A 26,348-nucleotide genomic window follows, 5' to 3' on the forward strand; every position below is an offset into this window, starting at 1 on the left:
CAGTAGCCCGGGACCAGCTGGGAGAGCCGCTGTCGCGTCTGGTCCTGGGCAGCGGCGTCTCTGCCTGTCCAGCCCATTGCACGAGGGGGCCTGGCCTGGGGCGAGGGTGTCCCAGAGCTGCCTGGCAACTGGGGGAGGGGCGCGGCCCCCACCCCGTCCTCTCCTAGCCCTGGCAAGTCGAGAGGCTCAGGGCTGCCGGAGGAACTGCTCTCCCCAGGCCCTGCAGGGTCGATTCCTGGTCCAGGGCTTTGAGCCAGGAGGCCTTGGCTGGCTGAGGGCTACAGCCCATACACAAGGCCACTCCACAGCGTTTGCTGCAAGGGGGCCCTGGGGAGGAGTGCTGGGGGCTGAGGCTGGCTTGGCCACCCCCCTCGCCTGACAGGGAGCCCTCCAGCTCTGGGGGAGGGGAGAAGGCCCCCCCCAAAGATAACTCCGCCCACCCTGGGGATTGTGCGGCTGACCCTGCCCGGAGCACTGGGCTTGGGGCTGCAGGCTCAGCTCCCGGGGAGGGGAGGGGAACACGGTGGCATCAGTGGAGAGGCGGCGCCCGCTGAGTTGTACAGACCTGAGCTCTCCCCCCACCGCTGCAGCTCCTGCCCCACAGCAACAGGCAGCCCCGTCCTTGCTGCTGCGGGTCCTGCCGCCCCAAGCGATCGTCCCAGGCCAGGGAGCCACCTACATCTTGTCCCCCTGCAGCCCACCACAGCCCAAAGCCCCTTACCCGCTGCTTGGACACGTCCCCTCCTCTCACCCTCCAGCGTGGTCCTTGCTTTCCAAACCTCGGGTCCTTCGCCACCGCTCCTCGCCCGCGCCCTACTCCCACCGCCAGCCTCGCCTCGCTGCCGCCCCAGCGCCTCCACCCTCTCCTTCCAACCCCCGAAAACTAGCACACTTTTCACAAGCCCAGGAGCACCCAGGCTCCGCCCCCCCGAAAGCGTCCGAATGTGCCTGCCCTGCCTGTGCGCGGGTGTGACACGTGGCCAAGAAAGGGTTAAGCATCCTGCAGGGTAAGTGACCCAAATTCAACCTTTAGGGGCATCCCTGTGGATGTTTGTGCTTTTGGGTGGCGCCGTTTCTACTGCTGAAGGTTAACAACGTAACCAAATGGTTCCTGTCCGTACTGGATGACAGGGGCGCCGCATCGTGCTGTCTCCGCAAAACCGAGGAGTCCTAGGGCATCTTATAGACTAAGATTTATTTGGCACAAGCTTTCGTGGGTCAAACCCACCTCTGCCGAAACAGGCTCCAGGCCTGGAAAGCTTGTGCTCAGCTCTGTTCATTTTTAGGGTGCCACGAGGCTTCTCCGTGTCGGCTACACCCTATGCCTCTCTGGGAAGCGTACAGCAAGTGGCCGGGGAAGGACGGCACTGTTGCGGATTGATCTGGGTAGCTAGTTACCAGTGACGCCTGGAAATAAGTCTCCAGAATGAAGAGAAACCTGGGACTTTATCTAGACCCTTGGGTCCTGGCTCGTTTTACCTCAGCTCCGCCTGAGGCTTTACCAGGGAAAGCGCTGAGTCATAAGAACATAAACATAAGGCGGCCACACTGGGTCAGACCAAAGGTCCTTCTAGCCCAGTATCCTGTCTGCCAACAGTGGCCAGCACCAAGTGCCCCAGAGAGGGTGGACTGAAGACAATGATCAAGCGATTTGTCTCCTGCCATCCCTCTCCAGCCTCTGACAAACAGAGGCCAAGGACACCATTTTATCCCCTGGCTAATAGCCTTTTATGGACCTAACCTCCATGAAATTATCTAGCTTCTCTTTAAACTCTGTTATAGTCCTAGCCTTCACAGCCTCCTCTGGCAAGGAGTTCCACAGGTTGACTACACGCTGTGTGAAGAAGAACTTTCTTTTATTAGTTTTAAACCTGCTCCCCATTAATTTCATTTGGTGTCCTCTAGTTCTTTTATTTAGGGAACTAATAAATAACTTTTCTTTATCGGCCCTCTCCACACCACTCATGATTTTATAGACCTCTATCATATCCCTCCTCAGTCTCCTCTTTTCTAAACTGAAAAGTCCCAGTCGCTTTAACCTCTCCTCATATGGCACCCGTTCCAAACCCCTAATCATTTTAGTTGCCCTTTTGTGAACCCTTTCCAAGGCCAAAATATCTTTTTTGAGGTGAGGAGACCACATCTGTACACAGAATTCAGGATGTGGGCGTATCATAGTTTTATACAGGGGCAGTAAGATATTCTGGGTCTTATTTTCTATCCCTTTCCTAATAATTCCTAGCATCCTATTTGCCTTTTTGGCCACCGCTGCACACTGTGTGGAAGTTTTCAGAGAACTGTCCACGATAACTCCAAGATCCCTTTCCTGATTTGTCGTAGCCAAATTAGCCCCCATCATACTGTACGTATAGTTGGGGTTATTTTTCCCGATGTGCATTACTTTACACTTATCCACATTAAATTTCATTTGCCATTTTGTCGCCCAATCCCTCAGTTTGGTGAGATCTTCTTGGAGTCCCTCACAGTCTGCTTGTGTCTTGACTATCCTAAACAGTTTGGTATCATCTGCAAACTTTACCACCTCACTGCTTACCCCTTTCTCCAGATCATTTATGAATAAGTTGAACAGGATTGGTCCTAGGACTGATCCTTGGGGAGTCGTAGGATTGAGCTCTCCGGTCCCATGGGGATCTCCCTATGGCGACGGGACTAATTCGGAGAGAACTCTTTGCAACGACACCGCTCAACGTCTCTGCTCTGAACCGCATCTCAGGACGGGCCTCCTGTCTGCCTGGGTGCTGCTCTCTTGCAACCAGCGCTCACACGCTCGCTCTAATACAGATGAGTTTAGTTAATAATTGATCAGTGGGTGTTTGGAAGATGTGAAATATTCATTAACCTGGGAAGGAACGTGTCCCATCCTTTGGGACTGGTAAAACATCTCTGTGTGATGGATGAGATTTTCAATGATCCTCTTCGTATTTGCCATGGGTGTCTGGGCGGAGGCCTAAGGCCTGGCTTCTTTAAGGGGCTCTGTGGTTGGTTCCTGGGTAACCGGGAAGGTATCACGGAGGCTGTTTTGTGCTGGCTTAGTACATTTAAATAGCCACCGGTCTGGGGACTGGCTGCCCCTCCTCTTTGCGGTTCACCCTAACTGAGTGACCGCAGCTGGATTCCTGGGACCCACTCATGGTGGGATGACGGTGGGTGAGGACAGGGTGGGAACGGAGCCCAGCGAGACCAGGGAAGAGAGACCCGGCTGGTGCAGCTGGCGCTTGCTTTGCAGTCGATTTGCAGGAACCGCCCTCCTTTTCTTACACCAATCCCAAGTCCCTGGCGCTCTGTGTAAGTGGCAGGCCCTGTGACCCCGGGGTCTTGGCCAAATTTCCAATTCTCTCTGCTGTTTTAACTAAGGCATTCTGTGCACCTGCAGCAAGTCCCCCGGGAGGACTGATCTCTGCAGCCAGACTCCAGCAGAGATGGCTGCACACCGGGGAAGGCTTGGTAAACGGGGCTTTTCTGGATTCCACAGCTTGCACCCAGGTCGCAGCAAGGTCCTGAGGGCCACCCTCCCCAATTGCTGCCACCTTGCTTGAATCTCCACAGCCCCGCTGCCCTCCCAGCTCCCTACTTCAGCTCCCGACCCGCCGGGCGGATTTTGCGGAGCCCTGCCGTCCTCCGCGCTCCCGAGAAGGAAGGAAATCAGCAGCCACTTCGAGGTTGGGTTTGGGTTTTTTTTATTATTTCGTTATTATCCAAGTACCTTTGAAAAGATCATTGTACAAGTCGGCACATGAAAACGCTCAGGAGACGCAGTCGGTGGCACGCCGCTGGCGGCTGACGCAGCAGTTCGACAATGTACATATTTACAGTGGCACCCTTCAGAAACAAGGGCAAATTGAAAACCTGTGGCTGTTGGGTACATTCACAATCTCACCAGACACAGAAAACGATCCCAACTTAAAAAAAGAAGAAAAATGCTTGTAATGCAGTTCCCTGGATGAAAACAAATTTCTCATTTGCTGGACTTCACATAGTGATAGGCAAGTTACAGAACCGTGTTCAAAGGCACTCTGTGACATATACAATAGAGCGAGGGCAAACCTCGCTGGGCGGATACACAACTGCACAAGCGCAGCCCCCGGGATCACCTCTGACGGTCAGCGCCACGCCTGTCTCACGGTGCTGCCCCCGGCGGGAGCAGCACAGCGGAGCTGGCAACATACCACTGAACACCAGAGGTGGTGCTGAGGCAAAAGCCCTCTCGCTTTTACCCTGTGGCAGAAATTGACCGGTAGAGAGGCCCAGTGATCGGCGTGTGTAGGGCTGGTCTGCAGAGGGTCGGTGAAGAGAGACCTCAGGGCTGCGCCCTGGATTCTCCGCTTCTCAGGATCACCTTGCATGATCGGGAAGAAGCAGATTTAACAATTTGCTTTGGATTCTGAGCTCCCAGCATTCTTGCTTCTGAGCACACACAGGCCCTTTGGGAACCTGTCCTGAGGATCCTGTCTCCCCTGCAGCCGTTTCTCAGCCAGCTCTCCTTCGGAAGTGCAGCCTCCCAGGAGATTCTGGGCACAGAGGGCATCCTCCGCGGAGGAGAAATGGTCCCACACACGCCCATCGAGGGGGGAAGAGGCAGAAACAGCTCGATTCGTTATGTGGCCACAAACACAGCCAAAGGCTGTCTCCGGCCCCGGGAATTACTGCCTCCGTTAGTCTCTCTAGAGAAGTGTTTCTTGTTTTAAGACCGAGGAACACCAAATCATATTTTTTTTAAATGAGGAACACCAAGGATTCTTTGTTGAGAAAAAAAGAGTGCCTGCCCCTTTAAGGGCGGCCATTTTGAATTTTTGTTCTCCGCGGCACACCTCCGACTGCCTCGTGGCACATGGGCGTGCCGTGGAACACAGTGTCAGAAACACTACTCCAGAGAGCCCTGCCAGAGGGTTTGGGCCTTAGCAGCAGTGCTCCAAGGAGGAATCGCCCTGCGGAGGGAGCCCCATGGTGACTCGAGGGCTCTGCAGCAGGCAACGGAAGCTGCACGTTTCCAAGTGGTTTTCCCTCTGCACGACATTCGCTCTTGCTAGGAGTCCCACGCCCGCATGAGATCTCAGCACGACCAAATCCCCCGGTGGGACGGGACACTCCAGTCTCAGCGGAGGGCTCTGACCGCTAATTACGTAGGCGAGGGCCCTCTGGTGATGCCCACACTCAGGAAAGGCTCATGGCTGGGAGCAGGCACCACCAGCTTGATCTGTGGCGAAAGAGCAGGAGATGGCACTTCACAAAGGAAGCGCTTACCAAAGCCGAACCTGCCGATCCCGCCCCTCATCGTGGTGCGCTGGGGCGCCCCCTTCTGGCTGGATTGGGTGCAGCTGCGAGGCAGGAACCAGCCACTGACTCCAGTGACTTAGGCGCTCTAACAGAGCGCCGGCTGTCAAGGGCTCCTAAATGCAAGCCCTTTCCGCCAGTGCTCGCTTGCTCACAAGAATGCTCGGAGAAAAAACGCCTAGATCCGGGGGCTTAAATATTGGCGAGGTGAAACGTGGCTTGTAGCGGCATGAACAACCCCCGTCACGCCCAGGCTTTCGCGCCCACACCAGGGCGGCCTTTGCGAGCCAGCCAACACACGGGCGTCCATGTCAGCATCTGAGATAGCAGCTTGGGTGAAGGTCCCCGAGGGAGCTCTCCACACACACACAGACACACACACGCTCTGTCAGGAGGCGGGGAGGGTGGGATGCAGGCGAGGCTCCACGCCGAGCTAGGCGGATGGCTGTACACGCGGGGGAGCTCCGAAGTACCTGTCGGCCTCACATTTACATAAGAGCACTGTGACATTGGAAAGATTTTCCTTTTATTACAATATATCAAAAATATGCAGCTTTAGTAAACAAGGTCATCTTACATTTCTAACGCGACTGTACAATGCTACAACACACGGAAGGCTCTGCCTGGCGAGGGAGCTCGCCCGGGCCCCCACCGGCAGGTCTGCGCGGCGGAAGGCCTCCCACTGGCAGGGCGTCGCTCCTGGAGGGGACGAGGTGCCTCCCTCAGCCCGGGTCTGCCCAGCGCCGAGGGATCCGTGCTGCCCTGCGCTCCGACTCGGGGGCCGTTCCAGGCCGTCTAGCTTTCCAAAGCCTGCCCAGGCCCCCTTAGTCGATCTTCTCCACCTTCCCGATGATTTTCTCCTCGAAGATGGGCAGGGTGGCCTCGTCCTCGCGCACCTCCTCAAACACCACGCCGCAGTCAAACTCGTGGCTCACTTTTTTGAAGTAATACCTGCGGAGCAGAGGGGGCCTCGTGAATGGCTCGTCCAGCTAGCGCCAGCCCGGGGCCCTGCAGGGTCCCGCCCAATGGGTGAGACCCCCAAACCAGGCTGCTCACCCGAGTCTATGGAGCCAGGGGTCAATCAACATCCACAGCACCCAGCCCGGCCAGGGTCGCACTAAACCCCCTCTCCTGCCCCCCCCTTTCAAAGCAGCATGACAGGAGATGCCAGAGGCCTGGACTCAAGGACCAGCCCATGGCTCCTGTCGGTATCTGCAGGTGCTGGTCGGCTGCCCAAGGCCGGAGTTGCCAGTCCTAGCAAGAACAGATGGAGGAGAGGACACGCCTGGCGCTCCTGCCATCAGGGGCTATCCAGCTGGGCTGGCAGCCCAAACCCGGACGGTCCCACAGGACGGACCCACGCTGCTCCCCTATGGAGGCCGGAGCTCCGGCTCAGGGAGGCGACCGGTCCCAGAATGCAACTGGCCTCCATGCAAACGGCAGGCAGCCCTGGCAGCCTTAGTGCACAAGCAGGGTTTTCGGCAGCGGCTGTGACCCTGGTCCGCGTCAGAGCCTGTGCTGGAAAACGCGCGCGGGGCCCCACGGCCTTGTCTGCCCTGCGGAGTCCAGCAGCAGGGGCACCCCGGCCGGACTGCAGCACGGCACAAGTGGGGCCTGGAACCCGATCCCAGCCACTTCGGTACCACGCAGCGAGCACGCTCAGGGCCAAGGCGCAGCTCCTGCCCCGACCTAGCAGGCCCACCTTGAAAGTAGCTCCTGGGGGGCTCTCTGCCCGGCTTTTAAACACCCCCCCCGGAGGCCTGCTTAGCCACGGAGCATCCTCCCCGCTAGTGCCAGCAGGAGGGCAGAGCCCCAGGGGCAGCCCCTGCACCTGGCTCACGAATCCGTCTCTGCCAGGACACAACTCGCTTGGGTGCCCCGTTGCTAGGGCTGCACGGCGAAGGCAAAGTGCTCCCCGCAGCATGGCCTGCACTGCTGCCCGCGGCGTGGACCAGCCGTGCGTTTTTCCGGGACGAGCCTGCTCGTTTCTCTCACCCCCGGCTCTGTGCCCGGCGGCTCCTCCTCCCTCCTCACCCTCGCGAGGGCTTTCGAAGTGGGGAAGATTCCCCAGCTCCTCCTGCCCCCTGCAGCCCCTGCCCCGAGGGCCATGGAGATGGTCACACACCCTCTGCCCCACGCGGGCCTTGTCCCCTTTGCAGCATGCCCAGGCGACTCAGGGCCAGCGCCTCCCTTGCATGGCTCCGCCTCAGGGCAAAGGGAGGAGCCCAGAAGGCAAAGGCGATGGCCGTGTGGGCACAGCAGAGCAGGAGCAGGCTGAGCCGAAGGGGCCTTACCTGTAGTTCCCTTTCTTGGTGAGCAGCTCCTTAAACTGCCCCAGCGTCACCACGCGCCCCTTGACCAAGGTGCGGTAGGGGATGGGCTCTCCACAGAAGTAGTAGGCCACCACGATGTTCTCACACGGCTGCGACGTGCCGTTGCCTGGTCTCTTCTGGGGCTTCAACCTGCCAGGAGAGACAAGAGCGTCCCCGCTGAGTCAGGGCGCCGGGCTGGGTGGCCCTTGTGGCAGAGGCTCCAGGAGCCTGGCCTCCCTCAGGGTAATGGTGAATGCCGATATGCCCGAGTGGGCACCGGCTGACACGGGACTGGTGGGTCCTGGACTCCCAGGGTCAGGGAATTGGATCCCAGCTCCTCAGTGAAGTGGGAGCCACGGCCCCGTAGGAATCTCCTGCCCCACTGAGCGGTCCTGGGTGGCAAGGAACGGAGGAAGGCTGCGGGGAGAGGGGCGGAGGGGACCGCCGGCCTGCAGGGGAACGCCTGTCCCGCCTGGCCTGATTTCTTCATTTCCAGCATCAGCCAGGGCCACAAGGCACAGCCCAAGCTCCCCCTCTGCTTCCTGGGCTGCCCTGGGGGAGCAGAAGCTCAGCAGCCTGGCCCACGACAGCCAGGCAGGGACGACCCGATGCCCACATGAGGGCAGCAGGAAGCAGGCCCTGGGGTCAGCGTTCCATGCAAGCTGGGTGCTTGTGCAGCTGCTCAGGAGAGAGTCAATTGCTGGCCAGCTAATTAGCAGAGCGCCCACAGCTAGGTTTTTGCATCTATGGTGGTGCACATCTACACATGCCTTGGCGCAGACCAAACTTTTATTCCACACATGAATGGGAAAATCCGCACATGGATGGAAAAGATTAGAGGGAACGTTGCTGGGGGGCATCCCCACTCAGACCCCTTCTGTTGGGGGGGGAGGGTGGCATTTGGTTTTAAACCATGGTCCTCCTTCAGGACATCCTGTAGCTGGTCCTGTCCCTCCCAGGCCTTGCGGGAAGAGACTCTCTGAGGAGAGCGGGGGGGCTGGGGAGAGGTTTGGCTCTGGCTGGTTTAAAATGGGGACACAGGTTTTGTGCTCCTCCGCTCCAGCCCCACATCAGCACCGCTCCCGATTTGCCCACCAGGGGGCAGAGGCTGCCTGCTGGGAAAGGCAGGTGCTCACAGCCCTGGCTGAAACCTCCCGGCCAGCAAAGGAGTCGGCCAGCAAAGGAGTCAGCCGGGGCGGGATGCTCTGACCCAGCGTGGCTGTTCCGCTGTTCTGCTCAGAAGAGCCGGGGAAGCAGAGAGCAGGGCCTCCCGCAGCCCCGTGGCGCTAGCGCAGCTTCGCAGCCTGTTCACGCCGCGTCCCATCGGGCACCAGGGGAAGGTTCAAACACGGGATCCTCCTTGGAGCCAACCCAGCTGCAACCCCAGTAAAAACCGTTCCCAGAGTCGGGCAAGTTGTGAGCGCAGACAAGCCGAGAGGGCTGGCAGTTCCCTCCCTGCGCTTCTCCGAGCCCTGCCAGGGCAGGGGCTGAGGGGGGTGCGTGTCTGGGGAGGGAAGGGCCAGCTGCGGAGGGAAGCCACAGGCTCGGCGCGGTCAGGAACCGGAAGGCCGAGAAACGCCGGCAGCTTGGCCGGCCCCCGCTCTCCCACGGCAGCCCGAGGAAGGGCCCCGGTGCCGGGGGCCACGACCCCTTCCGGAGCCCACGGGTCCTGTGTTCAGGCACATTTCCACTCTCCCGCCTGGAGAAGCAGCCCAACCTGATGGTTTCGTGGTGCCCTGCTGGGTCCCAGCTCTGGCGCTTCCCTTGTTCCAAGGGCCTCGCTGGAAGGGAGGGAGGGAGAAATGCCAACACCATGGCTAGAGCGCCTGTCCTTTTCCTCTGGTACTGCTTATGGGGCTAGATCCTGCCCCCCTTTGCCGTAGATCAGCGCAGGGTGGGCTGCCGGCTCTGGGGCAGACAGGCACAGGACGAGGGAGGCATCCAGAGCCAGAGGACCTGCGGCCGAGCCAGTGGGTGCTACAGCTGGCAAATGAACCTCACGGACAATCTCAGCAACCAGGCACGAGTGGGGGGGTGGGGGGGGCTGCTGGGATGTCTCTCATTTTTAACATCCACGTGTGGAAAAAAGATGTTGTGCCCCCAGGCACGTGGGGACGTGCACTGCCAGGAGAAACACGTGCTGCCGGCAGTGGGCACGCTGCGGATCGGCTGGGCGCCGTTTCACTCTCTGCTGGGCTTCCAGGGAACGCTGGGGACCGTTACAGGTGTATCCGCCCCGCTCCTCCTACAAGAGCGCTCTACACCCCCCAGGAGATCTTCCCCGCCTGCACAGCTAGGGACCTGCCTGTGCCATGCGTCTCCCCCTCACCTGGACCTGGTTTCCAAGAGAAAAACGCCCTCCTGCTGGGAACGGCGCACACCTCTTCTCAGCCGCGCTTTGGCACAGCCACCCACAACCTCTCTGCCTCACGTGAATGGAGTTTAGCTGTAAACAAGCCCTAAGCACAGGCCCGAAAAACCAGACTGGCGGCTTGACTGAACCACCAGCCAAAATGCAGCCGCTTTGGAGAAAGGGGGGACAGTGCGACCGAGCCGGCACTCTCCCCTCAGGGCAGCAGCCTGCATGGAGAAGCTGCTCCTTCCGATATGCCTGTCTCGGCGCTGCAAAGAGCACGGCACACGGGGCTTCTTTGCCAAGCCCCCGGAGCCGCGATCAGAACGTCCAGCTAGCGAGGGGCCCGGTCGACTGGGGAACATGTGACTGGGTCACAATGGTCCATCCAGTCCAGTATCCTGTCCGCTGACAGTGGCCTATACCAGATGTCCCAGAGGGAAGGAACACAACAGGGAATCCTCACATAATCCCTCCGCTATCACCGATTTCCAGACAAACAGGCCAGGGACACCATTCCTACCCAGCCTGGCTAATAGCCATTGATGGACCTAACCTCCATGAATCTAGCTAGCTCTTTTTTGAACCCTGTTTACGTCCTAGCCTTCACCGCATCCTCTGGCAAGGAGTTCCACAGGTCGACTGTGCGCTGAGTGAAGAAAAACTTCCTTTGCTTTGTTTTAAACCTGCTGCCTATTCGTTTTGAACAAGATCAAAAGTCTCAGAGCTGCTGCTTTTGGGAGCAGAACGGTGTATTAGGGCAATGGATGGACCCAACATACAGTGTCCTCCAGAAACTGCAGCTCAGGGGGGCTGGCTGGGAGTAACCTTTGACCCCTGTAAAAAATCAAGCCAGGACACGACCACTTCGCTGCCTGTTCTACCAGCCCCTTGCTGTTCTACCTTGTCCCGTGTCATCTGTGAACGTTCTGCCAGCTGGCCTCTTCAAAAGGACGTCTAGATAGTAGGGATGTAACGCGAACTGGTTAAACGCCATGTTTACATCCTTAACAGACACTCCACCACACAACAGCACACACCCCACACCGCCAAGTAGGTCCTACAGAGAAAGTTTTCTATACTTGAAATACTATTTTTAATCTGCGGTAGCATGGAGCTCTATAGACAGGCCACGTGTCTGTGTGTCTATTTTCTGGGAGGGCCGGGGCTCTCTGGAGCCAAGAGGACGATCCCTATCTGATGACACCCGTTTAAAGGCAGGCTGAATATCTGGGACTTAACCTACTTGGCAGTGCTTTTTAATTACACGCTTGCCAGCCATTCAGGCAGTTGCATGAGAAAATAATTAAAGCCGGGCAATTAAAGGGTGCCTTTGAAAAATTAAGTCTGTGTTTGTAGGCAGACACTGAAGTTTCGTGTCTCTGGAACACTGCAGGAGCGTCTGTTTAATAAATGAGGAAACGGAGTCACAGAGAGGTGAAGTGACTTGACCAGGGCTGCACAGTGATTCAGTGGCAGAACAGAACTAGAACCCAGTGTTTCTGTCTCTCTCCTCGCTGTGCCTGCCACGAGAACCATCAGCCACTTTGACTGTTAAGGATACCAGCAAAGAGGAGACTATTTTACAGCTGTCAGATACAGGAAGTCGCTTTACTGCCCCACAGAAAATAAAGGCTGTTAAAATTATACGAAGCCCTGAAGACCTCCTCCCAGCGTGGAGCCCTGTGAGCACTGCTGGACAGCGAGAGAGGGCGATTCCCATAGCGAGTGCTCTCTCAGCTCCTTCTCAGGAACGGACACAGGACGTGGGTCACCATGTCTATCCCTCCTGGCCTCCAGGGCAGCGATGGGCAACCGAGGCTAGTGAGTGGGCGGCGTGGGTGGTCTCCCAGGAGAGGGCAGCTTGGCTAACTGCACCAATGGAAGCCAGCGGAATCGTGGGCAGTGAACACAATGCCTCGTGGGCCCCACACAGAACCCCAAGGGGTCGCAGGCGGCCCGCCCTGCTTTAGGTTCTGCTCCAGAACAACCCCCCCCCCCAGGCCAGACTAAACCATCTCACCTCTGTTTGAGGGGCAGCTTGCTACCCCTCTTCTCCTCCTCCTCCAGGCGCCTGCGTGCCTCCTCCAGCTGCGTGAGGGGGTTGGGGGCGGGGTTGGGCGGCATGGTCGGGTCTTGAATGAAGGGGTGCGAGGGCTGGACGATGTTCCGGAGCTGGGCGCTGACCCAGGGGTGCACGGCGACGGGCCGCTCGATCGACAGGGGTCTGGGCATATCGTGGGCCAGCTGCTTCTTGGCACCTGAGGAACTTCACACACACACACACACACACATACACACTTGACACGGACGGCCACGGCTCGACATCTCAGTGCTGCACTGGCTAAGCACGGCCAACGCCCGCCCCTCGGCACAGTCAGCCAGCGAGAGGGAGCGCGGGGTCTAGAGGAATTCTGCAAGGCCACTGTGAGAGCAACCGGCCCCCTACACCATGGGCCTGGGATGAAGTCGTGCGCCCTGCCCGATACGGGTAAATAAAAGCAGCAGGAGAGAGCGGTTACTCACTCTGTGCGGGAACGTGTCTCACCAGGGTGTCCCTACGCCTGCCCTCACCGGGAGATTTTCATTAGCAGTGTCCGTTCGGCTGCAGAAATCCTCGTGCCCCTCCCCACATGAGCAAACCCCCCTCGCCTCCTCCTCCGCTGAGGAGTCTCAGAAGGAAACTCCAAAGCAGAGGGGAGGGCTGGCGGGTAACGGAGCACCCGGAGGGGGCACATTTCAAAGAGCCACCGTTACCACACGGTCCCCCTTTCACGAGGCATAACGGAGCGGTCAACAAAGGCTTCCCTTGTCGACCGATCCGCGTCCCGACTGCCGTGCCGTGCTGACCATCAGCTGAGCCGGCACAGCGCGGCAGCCATTTTTATTTTAATGAAGCCGGGGCTATTTAAATCCCTGCTTCATTGACTATGTCGGGTAGCCTATTTTACATGCCTCCGTCAGCAGAGGCATGTAGTCTAGACGTACCCTAGGAGACTTACAAAATGCTTTGGTCTTATCTAGGCGGAGGGCTAACGTGCTCTTGATTGCTCCAGGACGGAAAGCCGTCTCCAGATTGGAATTCTGTGGGGCTGGAAAGAAAACTTGTAGGTAAACAGTGGCACTGTAGGAAGAAACCTGGGAGGTGGCTGTAAGGAAACCCAGCCCTTGTAGGACGCGGGGAACAGAGGATTTGCCACTAAGGTCCCAATCTTGCTGCCTCGGTGGGCTGATGTAATAACCCCCAAACAGGCAGTCTGCATAGACAAATAAGGGCAGGTCGCCATCAGCTCAAAAGGAGGTTTCATGAGTTTTTAGAACAATATTAAGGTCCCAAACTGGGGAGGAGACTTTTGCCCGCAGGAAAAGGTTTCCTAGAACCTTCATGAACCATATGGTTGTGGGCGGGCAACCAGCAAGAACACCTCAATGGTGGTGTTCGAACCCCGAGAGAACTGACAGTCCGGATGGCTTTCATCGCAGCAGGCAATCCAGAACAAGCGGAAGCGAGGTAGGTTTGGGAACAGCTCTCTGGAGTTCACAGCAGCGACTAAACCTCTTTCCCTACCACTTCTGTTGTAGCGCTGCAGAACAAGCCAATGACGCCCTGCAAACCAAGGAGCCATTCCTCGAGGCAAGGAACGCGCAGAACGGATGCAGCCGGGGCCCACCATCCTGGGAGGGGAGCTGCGGAGCGCCGAGGCGAAGCGGTAGGCAAAGCATGCCTCAGCCACGTCAGGGCTAGTAGGATAACTCTGGCCTGGTCCTGAATGATTTTGTTCACCACTCTGAGAATCAGAGGCCCGGGGCAAAGGAATGAATGCCCAGGGGTGTTCTCCTGGACAGCTGCACGAGTGGGGTGAGGGGGGCACGCTGTCATTAACGGTCAGAGCGTGGTTCCCGGTTCTTTCGGCCCCAGGAATGGAAGGCTAAACAGACGTGACACTTCTGCAAGATGTGAGACTCTCCAAGGCAGCAAATGCACTTAGAGCATCCGTCACCGACCGGGGTAGCCTCTCTACACGAGAGGCACCGTTTGAACCCCGCAGAACAGGGCTTGCCCCTTGCATGGAGGATTTCCCTGGAGGAAATAAAACCCTCTCTCAAACAGTCAGTAACTAACCAGCTAACCAGCCAGCTAACCTACTAAGGCAGCAAGTGGCCGGGACACACGCATGAAGACATGCTCAGATCCATCTCAGGCCAAGCTGGGCGAGAGGGCCTGGGGCCCGTGTGCAGCCTGAGACGCCCGGGGGCGGGGAGCGAGGATATCAGCAGCGGGTGTGTGGGATGAACGGACACGCTAATGAAAATCTCTGTCGGCAGGCGAGTGGGCACCTGGAGTGCAGCCCCCATGGGATGCTCCTCCAAGACACACTCATTCCTCCCCTCCTTGCGCAGTTCCCAACCAGGATTCCCACAGCCCCCTCTCCAGGCCAGGAATCCCAGCAAGGGGAAGCCGAGGGCTGGAAGTGCTTGCAGGTACAGGACAAGCCCCGGACGTTCCATCCTGCACTGCCGGGGGCAGCTCAAGCTGGCCACAGTGGCAGTCAGAGCTTAGTTAATGGCTGTGTTGGTGATGCACAGCCGGACTGGAATCCAGCTCCCAGAACTGCTGGCTCTGTCAAGCTAGGGCTGCCAGGTCGACCCATCCTCCCGCACCCAGGCCAGGCTGGGAGCAGAGCTGCCAAGTTAGAAAGGGCCTTTTGGGAAAGTCTCTTTTCCACCCACACGTCCAAGGGCTGATTGCTCCAGGGTGTGGAGCGGAACACGGCCACCAGCTGGCGCTGCCAGGAGGCCTGCTTCCAGCCATGCCTGAAGAGCGATCCCCAGGGATCCCTGTAGCCAGGCACAGCTAGGCTGGGGGGGGGGGGGGCACTTTGATCCAACTGGGCTCATGAAAAGGCTGTGAAACCAAACCCTGCGCACCCGCCAGTGGCTCGTGGCACCTCGATTCAGACTCTGGCCCTCCCCACGTGGGGCGCCTGAGCAAGCCACAGGGCTCCCCAAGAGCAAAACCTCAGTCTCCCCACCGCCCCCAGGAATGCTGCTGGCCAATGGCACACAGGCTGCCTTGCCCTTACCCATGGCTTGTTTTCTTATGCCGGCTGATCTCCTTCTCTCCTTCTATGATCCACTGCAGGATTTTCTGGTTCCTCTCCACGTCCTCAGGAGAGCCGGGCATATCGTAGCTGGCCCCGTCGCTCTTCCCTGAATCCGTCTTCTTGACGTTTCTTTTGGAGAGCAGCCCCGCCTTCCCGCTGCAAGAAGAAGGCTCCAGGCGTCAGCTCCTCGCCCAGACCCACTGCGAGCAGCGTAGTTAGCTCAGAGGCGAGGCTGCGCTTTGGGCGGAGAGCTGCCTGAGGCCTGGATCATCCAGGCGCATCCAACCCAACCACCTAGCTGCCGCTGCAGGGGCCTGGGACCATGATGGTGTCTCGGTCTCGCCTCTCCTCTGTCTGCGCAAGGCAACAGGCGAGTCTCCTAAGGACTGAGGCGCTTCCGTCCCCCCAAAGCAGCGGTAACTCACTGGGTGAAACTGGCTGGCCTGGAGCATCAGGCTAGATGAACTACCGGCCCCTTCTGGTTAAAAATTGCCAGGGAAGTAGGAAGGGCTGAGGCAGTGTCCCCCGGGTGTCCCAAGGATGCCAGCCCCTCGCCCCAGCGGTTCCCCGTCAGGCACGGCGATGGGACGCAATGCTCGGCAGATCTCCGAGATCCTGGCGAGGGGGCGACAGATGGGGCTGAGTGCCAAGCTCAGCCTCAGCGTGGTAACACGGCCCACCTAGAACAGGGCTTGCCTTTCCAGATCCTGGCCTTGCCCCACGTCTCTGCCTCCCGATCAGACCGTGAACTCACTGGGGGCCTGATACCCCAGCCCCCACGTACCCAGTGCTCTCCTCTCGCCACGGCCAGCACTCGATGTCTCTGAACGCAGCAAATGACGGTGCAGAGAGGGAACGGCTTCCTGCCCCCTCAAAGGCTCTCAGCTTACAGCCCGGGTACACCGCAAAGCCGCGCTGCAATCCAACAGGCTCGCCTCCAGTTACAGCGAGCGCAGAGCGAGGACATGCAGCAACCCGAGAGCCTCTGCCGGGCTGCAGTGCCCAGTCCCCAACCCAGGGCTTTTAGAGTCTTCGACTCCTGCCCCCCGCAGGGACTTCCCATCAGCCTGTCTCGTGGAGTCCTTAAGGAGCCCTCCCCCAGAGTCCTGCAGAACGAGCTCACGCCAGCCCATCACCCCCCCAACCCCCAAAGAAACAATTCTCGTGTCCCTTCCATGTCTGCTTCGTGGGCTCTTCTGCTCCCAGGGTGCTCCTGCCCCGACCTCTCTGTTCTCTGACCCCACCTGCCCTGCTCGTCTAGGGGTAGCACCTCCGCTCTCCTCCCCTTCCTCCTGGGGGAAAACGGAGCAGCTCCAGCCCCTCTGCTCCTCCACCCGCTGCCTCCCAGCCTAGGAGGGACTCTCCAGCCCCACCAGGACTTGTGCTGCCCGGGGCTTGCGGCTGAGCAGATCTGCCATGCCTGGCCCCACCTGACAAACATTCATTCGAGGGTTCCTGCAGCCAGGCAGCCCTCTCAATTAGTTACTCACTGTGGCATTTATTAGCACGGGGGATTTCCTGAGCGCCCATTAGCCGGGCCAGAAAGAGACCTGGGTGAAGCCTACAGGAGTCATGTAACTAATGAAGCCTGGCCTAACGGAACAGGACAAGCGCGCCTCTCTGCCGTCGACCCCGCAGGTGGAAAGAGGGGAAGGGAAGAGGAACAGGAAGGAAGCCGAGATCCTCCAGCGACCGTCCTCAGGCAGATGGTCCCAAGAAACCGCCCCGTCACTGAGAAACGACAGCCCCGCCCCTCAGGCTGAACTTGGGACGGAGGCCTCGGTCAATCCAGCCAATCTTAGTTACTTTCACGAGACCGGGCAAGAGGGTTCCAGCAAGTCCCTCTGGTCCTGAACGATGCAGGGCTCTTACTGCTCTCGTACTCACCCCCTCCCCATTAATAAGGGCTTGAAGCAAAGCCGTGAATTGAAGGATGTGAGGAGAAGCCAACGTTTAGGCCAGGGGTGGGGAACCTCAGGCCCGGGGGCCGGATGCAGCCCCTGGCTCACCTGAATCCAACCCCCAAGGCTCCAGGGTCCTCCACCCCATGGGCTGCCCTGCTCGGAGACTGGCCGAGAGTCACCCCCGAATTCCACACCAATGCCACCTGGGGGGACCTATCCCATTCCGCACGTGTATGTACGCGGGGCAGTCATCCCCAATGACCCGGTGCCAAAGCAATGGGCGTAGGTCTCCACTGGTCCTGCACTCACCTGTAGCCCAAGGCATCCGCGGGGTTGGGCGCCAGGCCCATGCCTTCCGTGTAGTTCCGGGATTTCGTTGCATAGTTATGGGAATCTACATTCCAAGCAAAGCTGTTCTGCACTCGCTGGGTGGCTTCCGCCTCGATCTGCTCTTTCGGTTTCAGCCCGCCGTGGTGGTGCACGTGGTGGTAGACGTGTTTGTGGTGGTACAAGTTAGCGGCGTCCAGTTTCATTCCTGATTTGGTGGCATGCTTGCCATGCCCGGGAGGTATTGTCACTGGCACCTTTCCAGCGGGGCCGCTTTCCGGGGAGCGGGGCTTGGGGGAATGGCGGCCGGGCCCGGGGGACTGGCAGCCGGGCGTTTTCATGACACGCTGCACGTGTTCGTCGAGGATGCTCTCCGGGTTTTCTTCATGCGCGTCTCGCAGCGGCATCCCCGCACAGCCCATCTCGGAGTAACGGGGGGCGAAGTGATGAAAGACCTGGGCGGAAGGCAGCTTGTGGCTAACGACAGAAGGGCCAGAAGAGACGTCCGCGTCCTCGCCTTCTTCTTCCTGGGGGGAAATGGGAGGAGAAAACTTGAGGGGTGTGCCTGCCTGCCTGCGTGCGCCTGTGTGGGCAATCAAACTGTGGCGGTTCACCAGGGTTAGCTCCTGGCAGGCTGCTATATTTACCTGCACCTCCGCAGGTGCGGGCGATCGCAGCTCCCACAGTGGATCACAGCCAACGGGCGCTGCGATCCCCCGGACCTGCGGGGGTGCAGGTAAATGCAGCGGTGTGGGGGCCCCCCAGGGGGTAACTCCGGCAGACCGGATCCAGCCTGCAGGCTGGTATTTGCCCCCCTCTGCCGCATCAGAGACAAACGGCTGAGATGTGCAGATAGCAATCTCCTGAACGCTGTAATGAGAAGGCATCTTTGGGCAAGGCAGGCAAGCAGGTCTGGGGGGCAGGTGGCCTAGCCCTGGCTGGGGCAGCTCGCAGCAGGAATTGCAGTGCGGCTGGGAAGGAAGCATTGCTGATACCATTTTGGAGACAGCGCGGCCTCTGCAGATGGCACTTTCCAAACCAGAACGACGAAAGCCAGGTCGGCCGTGCCCACTAGAGGGGGTTTGGGGGTTACAGTATTGTCAGAGGCCCCTTTCATCAGGCCTAGAATGCAACAGCTGCCTCCTGTCCCTCGATGACACTACGGCCCGGGGAAGTCTGCGCAGCCCCGTCCGTCGAAACACACCGACGGCCCGTCGAACCGGCAATCCGTTTCTCCTCCTGCCTGCCCATCAAATTATCACATTCCCCTGATGCATCTGCATTGCCAGGGATGCCACTGAGCAAAAACAATGCTCAAAAGTTCCCTTTCTAGTCAGAGTAGCAGTGCTTTACCTCAGCGGTGGGGAACCTCAGGCCTTGCTGGATCCGGCCTCTGAGGCTCATGGCCCCTCCCCAGCATTGGGGAGCCCGCGCTGGTGCTCCAGCCCCCCACTCTGCCACGGGGCTGGAACACACACAATCCCCCACCCCCCGCCAGTCTCTGCAGTGTGAGGGGATGGAGGAGGTCTCTCCCCTTCACAGTCAGGGACCAGGTCGGTGAGGGTTTGGTTTGGTGTTTTTGCTTCTGACTCGTGCGCGGCCCCCGATGGATTTTTCCGTGGGTGGGTGACCCCTGACACAAACAAGGTCCCCAGCTCTGCTTTGTGTTACCCTGGGAAGAACCCCCACAAGAGCTATCGGCGCGTCTCGCTGGGGAATGGTGCGATTGCCGTGGCAGGCTCTGTATGCCATACTCTGAACCTTGTCTGACATGGTTCATGTTGAATCGTTCCAGGATCATGTTAACACCTCTGATCTCTGACAGGGTAGATTGGCAGAGACCCTGGAGGTTTTTTGCCAGCAAGTTAAGGGAATGTGGATTGGATAAATGGACGGTAAGATGGATAGAAAGATGGCTAGAAGGTCAGGCCTAGTGGGTAGTGATCAATGGCTCGATGTCAGGATGGCGGACTGTTTCTAGCGGAGTGCCCCAAGGTTCGGTTCTAGGACCAGTTTTGTTCAATATCTTGATTAATGATCGGATGAGGGGATGGATTGCACCCTCAGCAAGTTTGCAGATGACACTAAGCTGGGGGGAGAGGTAGATACACTTAAGGGCAGAGATAGGGTCCAGAATGACTTAGACAAACTGGAGGATTGGGCCACAAGAAATCTGATGAGGTTCAACAAGGACACGTGTAGAGTCCTGCACTTGGGACAGAAGAATCCCAAGCATAGTTACAAGCTGGGGACCAACCAGTTAAGTAGCAGTTCTGCAGAAAAGGACCTGGGGGTTACAGTGGATGAGAAGCTGGATATGAGTCAACAGTGTGTCCTTGTAGCCAAGAAGGCTAATGGCATATTAGGTTGCATTAAGAGGAGCATTGCCAGCAGATCCAGAGATGTCATTATTCCCCTTTATTCGGCTCTGGTGAGGCCACATCTGGAGTATTGTGTCCAGTTCTGGGCCCCCCACTACAAAAAGGATGTGGACGCACTGGAGAGGGTCCAGCAAAAGCTTATAGGTTAATGCTATAGTTCTCCCCGCCCAAGTCAATTTTTTAGGAGGCTGGCCAGCAGCCCGGTTCAGTCCTGGCTTGTGCTGGATCCGGGACCTATCCCTGCTGTGGCTCTGCATTTAAAATGTATTAGAAGCCAGGTAGGCAGTCAGTCCAGCTAAGTTCTGGCTTGACCTGGGAGCTCAGAAACTCTTGGACAGGGGCTGCTGCTCCCCCATACTGGTCAACAGGCAACCAGTCCAGATAGGGGAGCTGGTTTTTAAACTGGCTCCCCTTGCAGACTAGCTCCTGCCTGGGCGCTCCTCGGGAGTGGGGCTGGAGCACACTGGCTGCCGGCCTCACTCCTGGGGACTACAGAACAGTTGAGTAACCGATAAGAGTGCATGAGATTAATCGACTATTCAATTAACTGATATTTAACACCCCTAGTTCCCATGGTACAAGCTATTCCAACCACGTCTACGTTCCAGGTTCCAGAAATGCTGAGCCTGCTACTAACCGCTCGGACACGTTTAAGGCGCTCCTCTAATTTCTCCTCAGCTTCGCGTTCCCTTTGTACTTCCTCTAGGCGATTGATCAGCTCTGCAGCAAACTTCTGGGGTTCGACGTGGATATCCTTTGGCATTCGGTATGTACGCTGAAGAAAGAACACACCACCCGTTAGCAAAAGGGGCAATGAACCGAAGCAAAAACTTTCAAATCTGAAAGGCTCAGCCTGGAAAGCCATGGGCCTACTGGGGATCAGGCAGCACTAGCAGGGTAGAATTTGGACAGGCTGGTGAACAATCCATGCCAACAGCATTCCCCTGATGGAACTGGAGTTCTGCTCGCCTTACGGGGACCTCCTTCCCCACCCGCTGTGCACAGCTCCTTAACGAGGAGAGATGCTCTAGACAGACCACTCTGGGGATGTATCATCAGTCAGTCAGGCCAGGACTCAGTCAGTTACACAAGGTACATTTAACAAGCGAATACTGAAGCATCAGGAATTTGTAGCAGAAAACTTACCATCTTTTCACTTAACAGGCCAGGGTGTTCTAACATACATGTCTGGCTTCTGTCATGTAGACCCACTGATCTAGGCTGACAAAGATTACCTACTGATAGAATCACAGATACTTGAACTGGAAGGGACCTTGAGAGGTCATCAAGTCCAATCTCCTGCCCTCATGGCAGGACCAGGCACCATCTACATCATCCCTGAAAGATGTTTATCTCACCTGCTCTTAAATACCTCCACCGAGGGAGATTTCATAAGCTCCACAGGCAATTTATTCCAGTGCTGAACTCCTGACAGGTAGGAAGTTTCCCCTAATGCCCAACCAAAATCTCTCATGCTGTAGTTTAAGCCCATTGCTTCTTCTCTCATCATCAGAGGCCAAGGAGAACAATTTTTCTCTCTCCTCCTTGTGACACCCTTTTAGATACTTGAAAAACGCTATTATGTTCCCTCTAAGTCTTCTCTTTTCCAAATTAAACAAGCCCAATCCTTTCAGACTTCCCTGATAGCTCACGTATTCTAGAACTTTAATCATTTTTGTTGCTCTTCTCTGGACCGTCTCCAATTTCTCCACATGTTTCTTTAAATGTGGTGCCCAGAACTGGACACAATACTCCAATAGAGGCCTAATCAGCGCAGAGTAGAGCAGAGGAATTCCTTCTCGTGTCTCTCACAACACTGCTGTTAATTCCCAGAATCATGTTTGCTTTTTTTGCAAGTGTCACACTGCTGCTGACTCATTTAGTTTGTGGTCTACTATGACCCCACATCCCTTTCTGCAGTATTTTCCTAGACAGTCACTTCCCATTCTGTATATGCGAAATGGATTGTTCCTTCCTATGTGGAGTACTTGGCATTTCTCCTTATTGAACTTCATCCTATTTACCTCAGACCATTTCTCCAGTTTGTCAGGATCATTTTGAATGACGACTCTACCCTCCAAAGCACTTGCAACCCCTCCCAGCTTTGTATCATCTGCAAACTTTATAAGCGTATGCTTTATGCCATCATCTAAATCAGTGGTTCTTAACCTTACTGCAGCCTGCACTCCTTTGGTTTTCAAAATATGTTCTCACACCCCTTATTAAAAATTGTCGAAGTAGGTCAGTTTTAAACCTAAGATATAGCATAAATATCTGGCATGTCTCGCACTCCCAGAAGGGCATCTCGCACCCCCATGGGGTGCGTGCACCCCAGGTTAAGAACCACTGATCTAAATCATTGATGAAGATATTGAACAGAACCGGTCCTAAAACAGACCCCTGTGGAACCCCACATGTTATGCCCTTCCAGCCTGACTGTGAACCATTAATAACTACTCTCTGAGAACAGTTATCCAGCCAGTTATGCACCCACCTAGGTTGTATTTCCCTAGTTTATTGATAAGGTCACACAAGACCATAACAAATGCCTTACTAAAGTCTAGGTACGCCACGTCCACTTATCTGTGCAAACCTGGCTCTAGGTGCCCAAAAGAGGCCAAACTCTTATGGCCGCCGGCCTGCTAGGATCTTCCTTCCTGTTACATCCCACACAATTTGTGCTACTTTACCCGCGCACAAAAGGCAACTGTTTCCCATGAAGCATCCTCTCTAATTGGACGTCCAAATGCATCTAGCTCTCGGCACAAGTGCATCTAGTTCTCTGTGCGGTCACGCACAGCTGCTGTGTGGTCTCGGCACAATAGCAATATTTTGTCACTTTACAAAGTGCAAGAAGCTATATATCACTGGCATTCGCTAGAGAAAGCCTTACGTTTACTGATACTGCTAAAAGGCAGCCTGCTGTCCTGAGCTGGCCAGATGGGAAGGCAGGGCCTGGGAAGAAAAACTAAAGGAGCTTTTTGTTAAGGTAACAAGACTGAGAAAAGAATTCGTTGCTGCCGTTCCGTGAGTCACAGAGATGCCCCTCCACAGAGTAGAAGAGGCCAACTACTTTTTTCTTTCCCCCAGACTAAACAATGCTGCACTTCAGAGCTGAACTGCAGAACAGTAGCATAGCCCGGTAGCGAACTATCGAAGTGACAACTTCATTTTCTCCATTATCCTTTATTGTACAGATGGAACTCTCTAGTCCGGCACCTTCGAGATCTAACCGGGGCCAAACTGGAGAATTTGCCAGACCACGAGAGGTCAATATTGTCTAGCAGCATTACCAACACTTCCACTGCTTGCTGCGTTATTAGGAGACGTTTAGGAGTAAATTAGAACTAAATAACCGAACAGAACACTGACAGCCAGGACGGGTGGCAGTAAATTAACTTTGAGACTGCGGGGAACTTGGCCACACCCATCATAAGTGGACATCTGGCTAACTAAAATCATGCTGGACCCAGATACTGCAGGACCAGAAAGGTTTGCCTGTATTACTATGCTGACAACGATAACGAAATGACTTAACCCAATTGAAGTGTCCATGAACGGTGATGCCAGAAAGCACAGTCACAGGAAAATGTAAAGGTTGTGTATGCTACTAGAGAAAAGGGGGCGGGAGATATTTTTTGCGACCAGAGGCAAACCAACGAAACAGGAAAGCAAAACCACATGTTGGCCCGTCCGGAACAGGAGCACTTGTGCAGTGCACTCAACGCCACCAGTTAGCAGATCAACTCAAAACGTGGTTGTCTGAGTCTTTACACTGGTAAGCAAACAAACAGCAACCACTTGATCACTGTGTTTAAGCAAGGGTCCCGACCTGGCCCAGGATTCCTGGCTAGGATGAAGAACTGGTCTCCCCTCCCAGACCCAGCTCCACCTGTCACTCCCCCAGGAAAGTAGTAGTGCCTGCCGGCTCCTGATTGGTTACAGTCTCTTTCTGGCCTTTCTAGACCCTTTGAGGACTAAATCCTGTGAAGGATCTTCCTAGGCAAGGGTGTTGTGTGGGGGGGGGGAGGGACCAGAGTTTCGCCCCGAATGATAGACGGTCTGATGGACACCGTCACATGCAGGATGACATGGCTACGACACCAGAAAGACCGTTCCACCTGGGCATCCTACAGACGGAGGAGCAGAGATCAAATCACAGGCTTCAAGTGAATGTGCGGGTTAACCTACAGTCCAATAAGGAGGACAGAAATAATGCTTCCAGGTGCAACCAACCCTGCTACTGGCCTGCCCAGCACAGGCAGGGGTGGAGTCAGGGAACAGCAGATCTGAAAAAGGTCTCAGCACATGCTGGAGAAGGGAGGAATGGGGCCCAACGATTTTATCTGATGGATAATTAAACAGAAAACAAAAGGATGTTTTTCTTCATGCAACACACAGTCAACCTGTGGAACTCCCTGCCAGAGGATGTTGTGAGGACCAAGACTTTAACAGGGTTCAAAGAAGAGCTAGATAAATTCATAGAGGATAGGATTCATCAATACTTATTAGCCAGGATGAGCAGAAACGGTGTCCCTGGCCTCTGTTTGTCAGAGGCTGGAAATGGCTGACAGGAGAGGGATCACGGGACGATTCCCTGTTCCGTCCTGTCCCTCTGAGGGACCTGGCTTTGGCCACTGCGGGCAAACAGGATATCGGTCTAGATGGACCTTAGGACTGACCCAGTCTGGCCATTCTTATGTTCCTGAGAGGCAGGTGAGACAAATCCGCAGCCCAAAGGCAAGAGCCTGTTTGAGAGAAGAAAACACTAAACTCCTAACGTGTCTAGACACAGAGATGTGTGGAACATGCAGAACTCAGGGTAGCACAAGTTGGATTACATGTTTTACAGGAGCTCTTCCCAGGTGCCCCACAAAACACACGTGTGGCCTCGTCATTTCTGATTGGCTTGGCCATTGCTGAACACCTGCTGGTTCACTCTCTCCCGAGCACCATCGGGTAACCTGACTAGGCTGTATCTTATACACCTCAATGCACAGGTGCTCTCCTAAAAGGCTCTGGAATCATTTTCCGCATTTGCGTAGCGCTCATCAGAGCAGCAGGTAAATGAATAGAGACTTCACTGGTAAATGAATAGAGACATCCTTAGTGGATTTTATGAACTCTTCTTCCTTGCCGGGAATGGTGGCTTTCTATCCCGCTAAGGGTATCATGCAATGCAATTTGCGAGAGCTCTCTGAACGGCCTGTGCTAGGCTACTCTCATAAGGGCTGTGTCCTGGTGTGAAACCATCCACCAGAAGAAAGTTAAGAGGCTGTCCAAGAGTGTGCCACGCACCAGGCCTAGATAGGTGCCGGGATTACTTGAACTATGGGCTATCCTACATAGAAGCGATTGATTTTGGAAAGCAACAAAGGACAACGTGCCTGCTTAGATGTTAATTGACAAGGTTTAATTCGACACACTTGCACTGAATTTTAATATTAAAAACCAAACATTCTAAAATGCCGCACTGGCATATGCTAAACCGCACGGTCTAATTACCTTCGCTTTTCCCAGCAGCTGGACAAAGTGAGAGCACAGCACTGCCTCTGAAGTCTATGCCAATTCCATGCCAGTAATTGGCAGGCAGGAGGCACCGCAGTGTCTGAACTAAACTCTTATTCCCTGGAGAGAGACTAGAACTAACTTGCCACCTCAGTCCTCCTCTCAAATATAAATATGCATTGATACACCTTCTCCCTGGGACTTTGAATTAAAGCACAAAATCCAATGGGAAAACTATCCTTCCCTGCGAAATCTGGGTGCAGCGTGTGTGTGTGTGTGTGTGTGTGTGTGTGTGTGTGTGTGTGAAATTTACAAGGAGCAGATAATTCGCAAAGAACATGCAGATCAGCTCTAGAGGAGAAACATTTACAAGCCGCAGGCGTCCAATTTAAACCTCGCCTTTAAAAAAAACGTTTTTCCCCCCAAAAGTCAATACAATTCCATGCTAAGTAAAACTAATTAGCTTGCGAGTCACCACTGCTAGAATGACACTTGATTCATCGGAACAAAAGGAAGATCTGGCAGATGGAAGTTCGTTAAAGCAGAGTTCGCCATACATATTTTATGTGCCACACTCAGAATTTATAACCTGCGGTTCACTGAAGCGTTGCCAGTACACATGATCAATAGAAAGCCACTATTATTTTTATCCAAAAGGTAAAGCTGTTGACAGGCTTTGAAGTCAGAGAATATTCACTCCATGGTTCCCACTGTTCGGCAACTTTAAAAAAAAAAAAGGCCAAGCCTTCAAATTTCCACTCCCAGAAAGCAATGCTTACAGTAAAAACGGCAGCAGCAGGAACTAAAAAGGCCCCCAGCCAGTCTTTTCGACAGCAACCACACTGTGAAAGTGACAATGTGAAAGGAGAAAAGGCTGAACAACAGTGGCGAGTAAGATTCCACAACCAGGGCTTTTCTTCCAAACCCAATGATCAAAGCACAGAAGACCCTCTGAAATCTTCAGGAAAATAATCTAATTTCAAAGGCAAAGCAAAGATTTCAAACACTGGATTCAAACAAGGCTGGATTTTGCCTGCTCTGCTTCTGAGCAGGCCAGAGGAGAGCAGCTATCCGGGCTGGAGTCATTTCTCGGGGAGACAGGGATATTTTCTTGGTTTGATTTGTGCTAGGACAGCTGCCCCAGAGGAAAGAAATCTCTTTACTCT

At 55.6% G+C, this 26,348-nt stretch overlaps 1 protein-coding gene across 5 annotated transcripts in view; it reads right to left on the bottom strand.

Annotated features, from left to right (window-relative positions):
• Positions 1 to 5,796: 5,796 nt before the first annotated feature.
• Positions 5,797 to 26,348, bottom strand: part of AXIN1 (axin 1) — a 102,059-nt gene continuing 81,507 nt past the window's right edge. For all 5 annotated transcript variants that reach the window (XM_075899160.1, XM_075899159.1, XM_075899162.1 and 2 more), the window contains 6 exons: positions 20,312 to 20,449; positions 17,276 to 17,820; positions 15,042 to 15,218; positions 11,981 to 12,226; positions 7,587 to 7,754; positions 5,797 to 6,243 (listed from right to left, as the gene is read on the bottom strand). In XM_075899160.1, the coding sequence (XP_075755275.1) occupies positions 6,117 to 6,243; positions 7,587 to 7,754; positions 11,981 to 12,226; positions 15,042 to 15,218; positions 17,276 to 17,820; positions 20,312 to 20,449 (1,401 nt within the window). In that variant the 3' untranslated portion in view covers positions 5,797 to 6,116. The remainder of the gene's footprint in view (positions 6,244 to 7,586; positions 7,755 to 11,980; positions 12,227 to 15,041; positions 15,219 to 17,275; positions 17,821 to 20,311; positions 20,450 to 26,348) is intronic.

The sequence above is a fragment of the Pelodiscus sinensis genome, chromosome 16 (assembly GCF_049634645.1).
Source record: "Pelodiscus sinensis isolate JC-2024 chromosome 16, ASM4963464v1, whole genome shotgun sequence".
Taxonomy (NCBI): Eukaryota; Metazoa; Chordata; order Testudines; family Trionychidae; genus Pelodiscus; species Pelodiscus sinensis.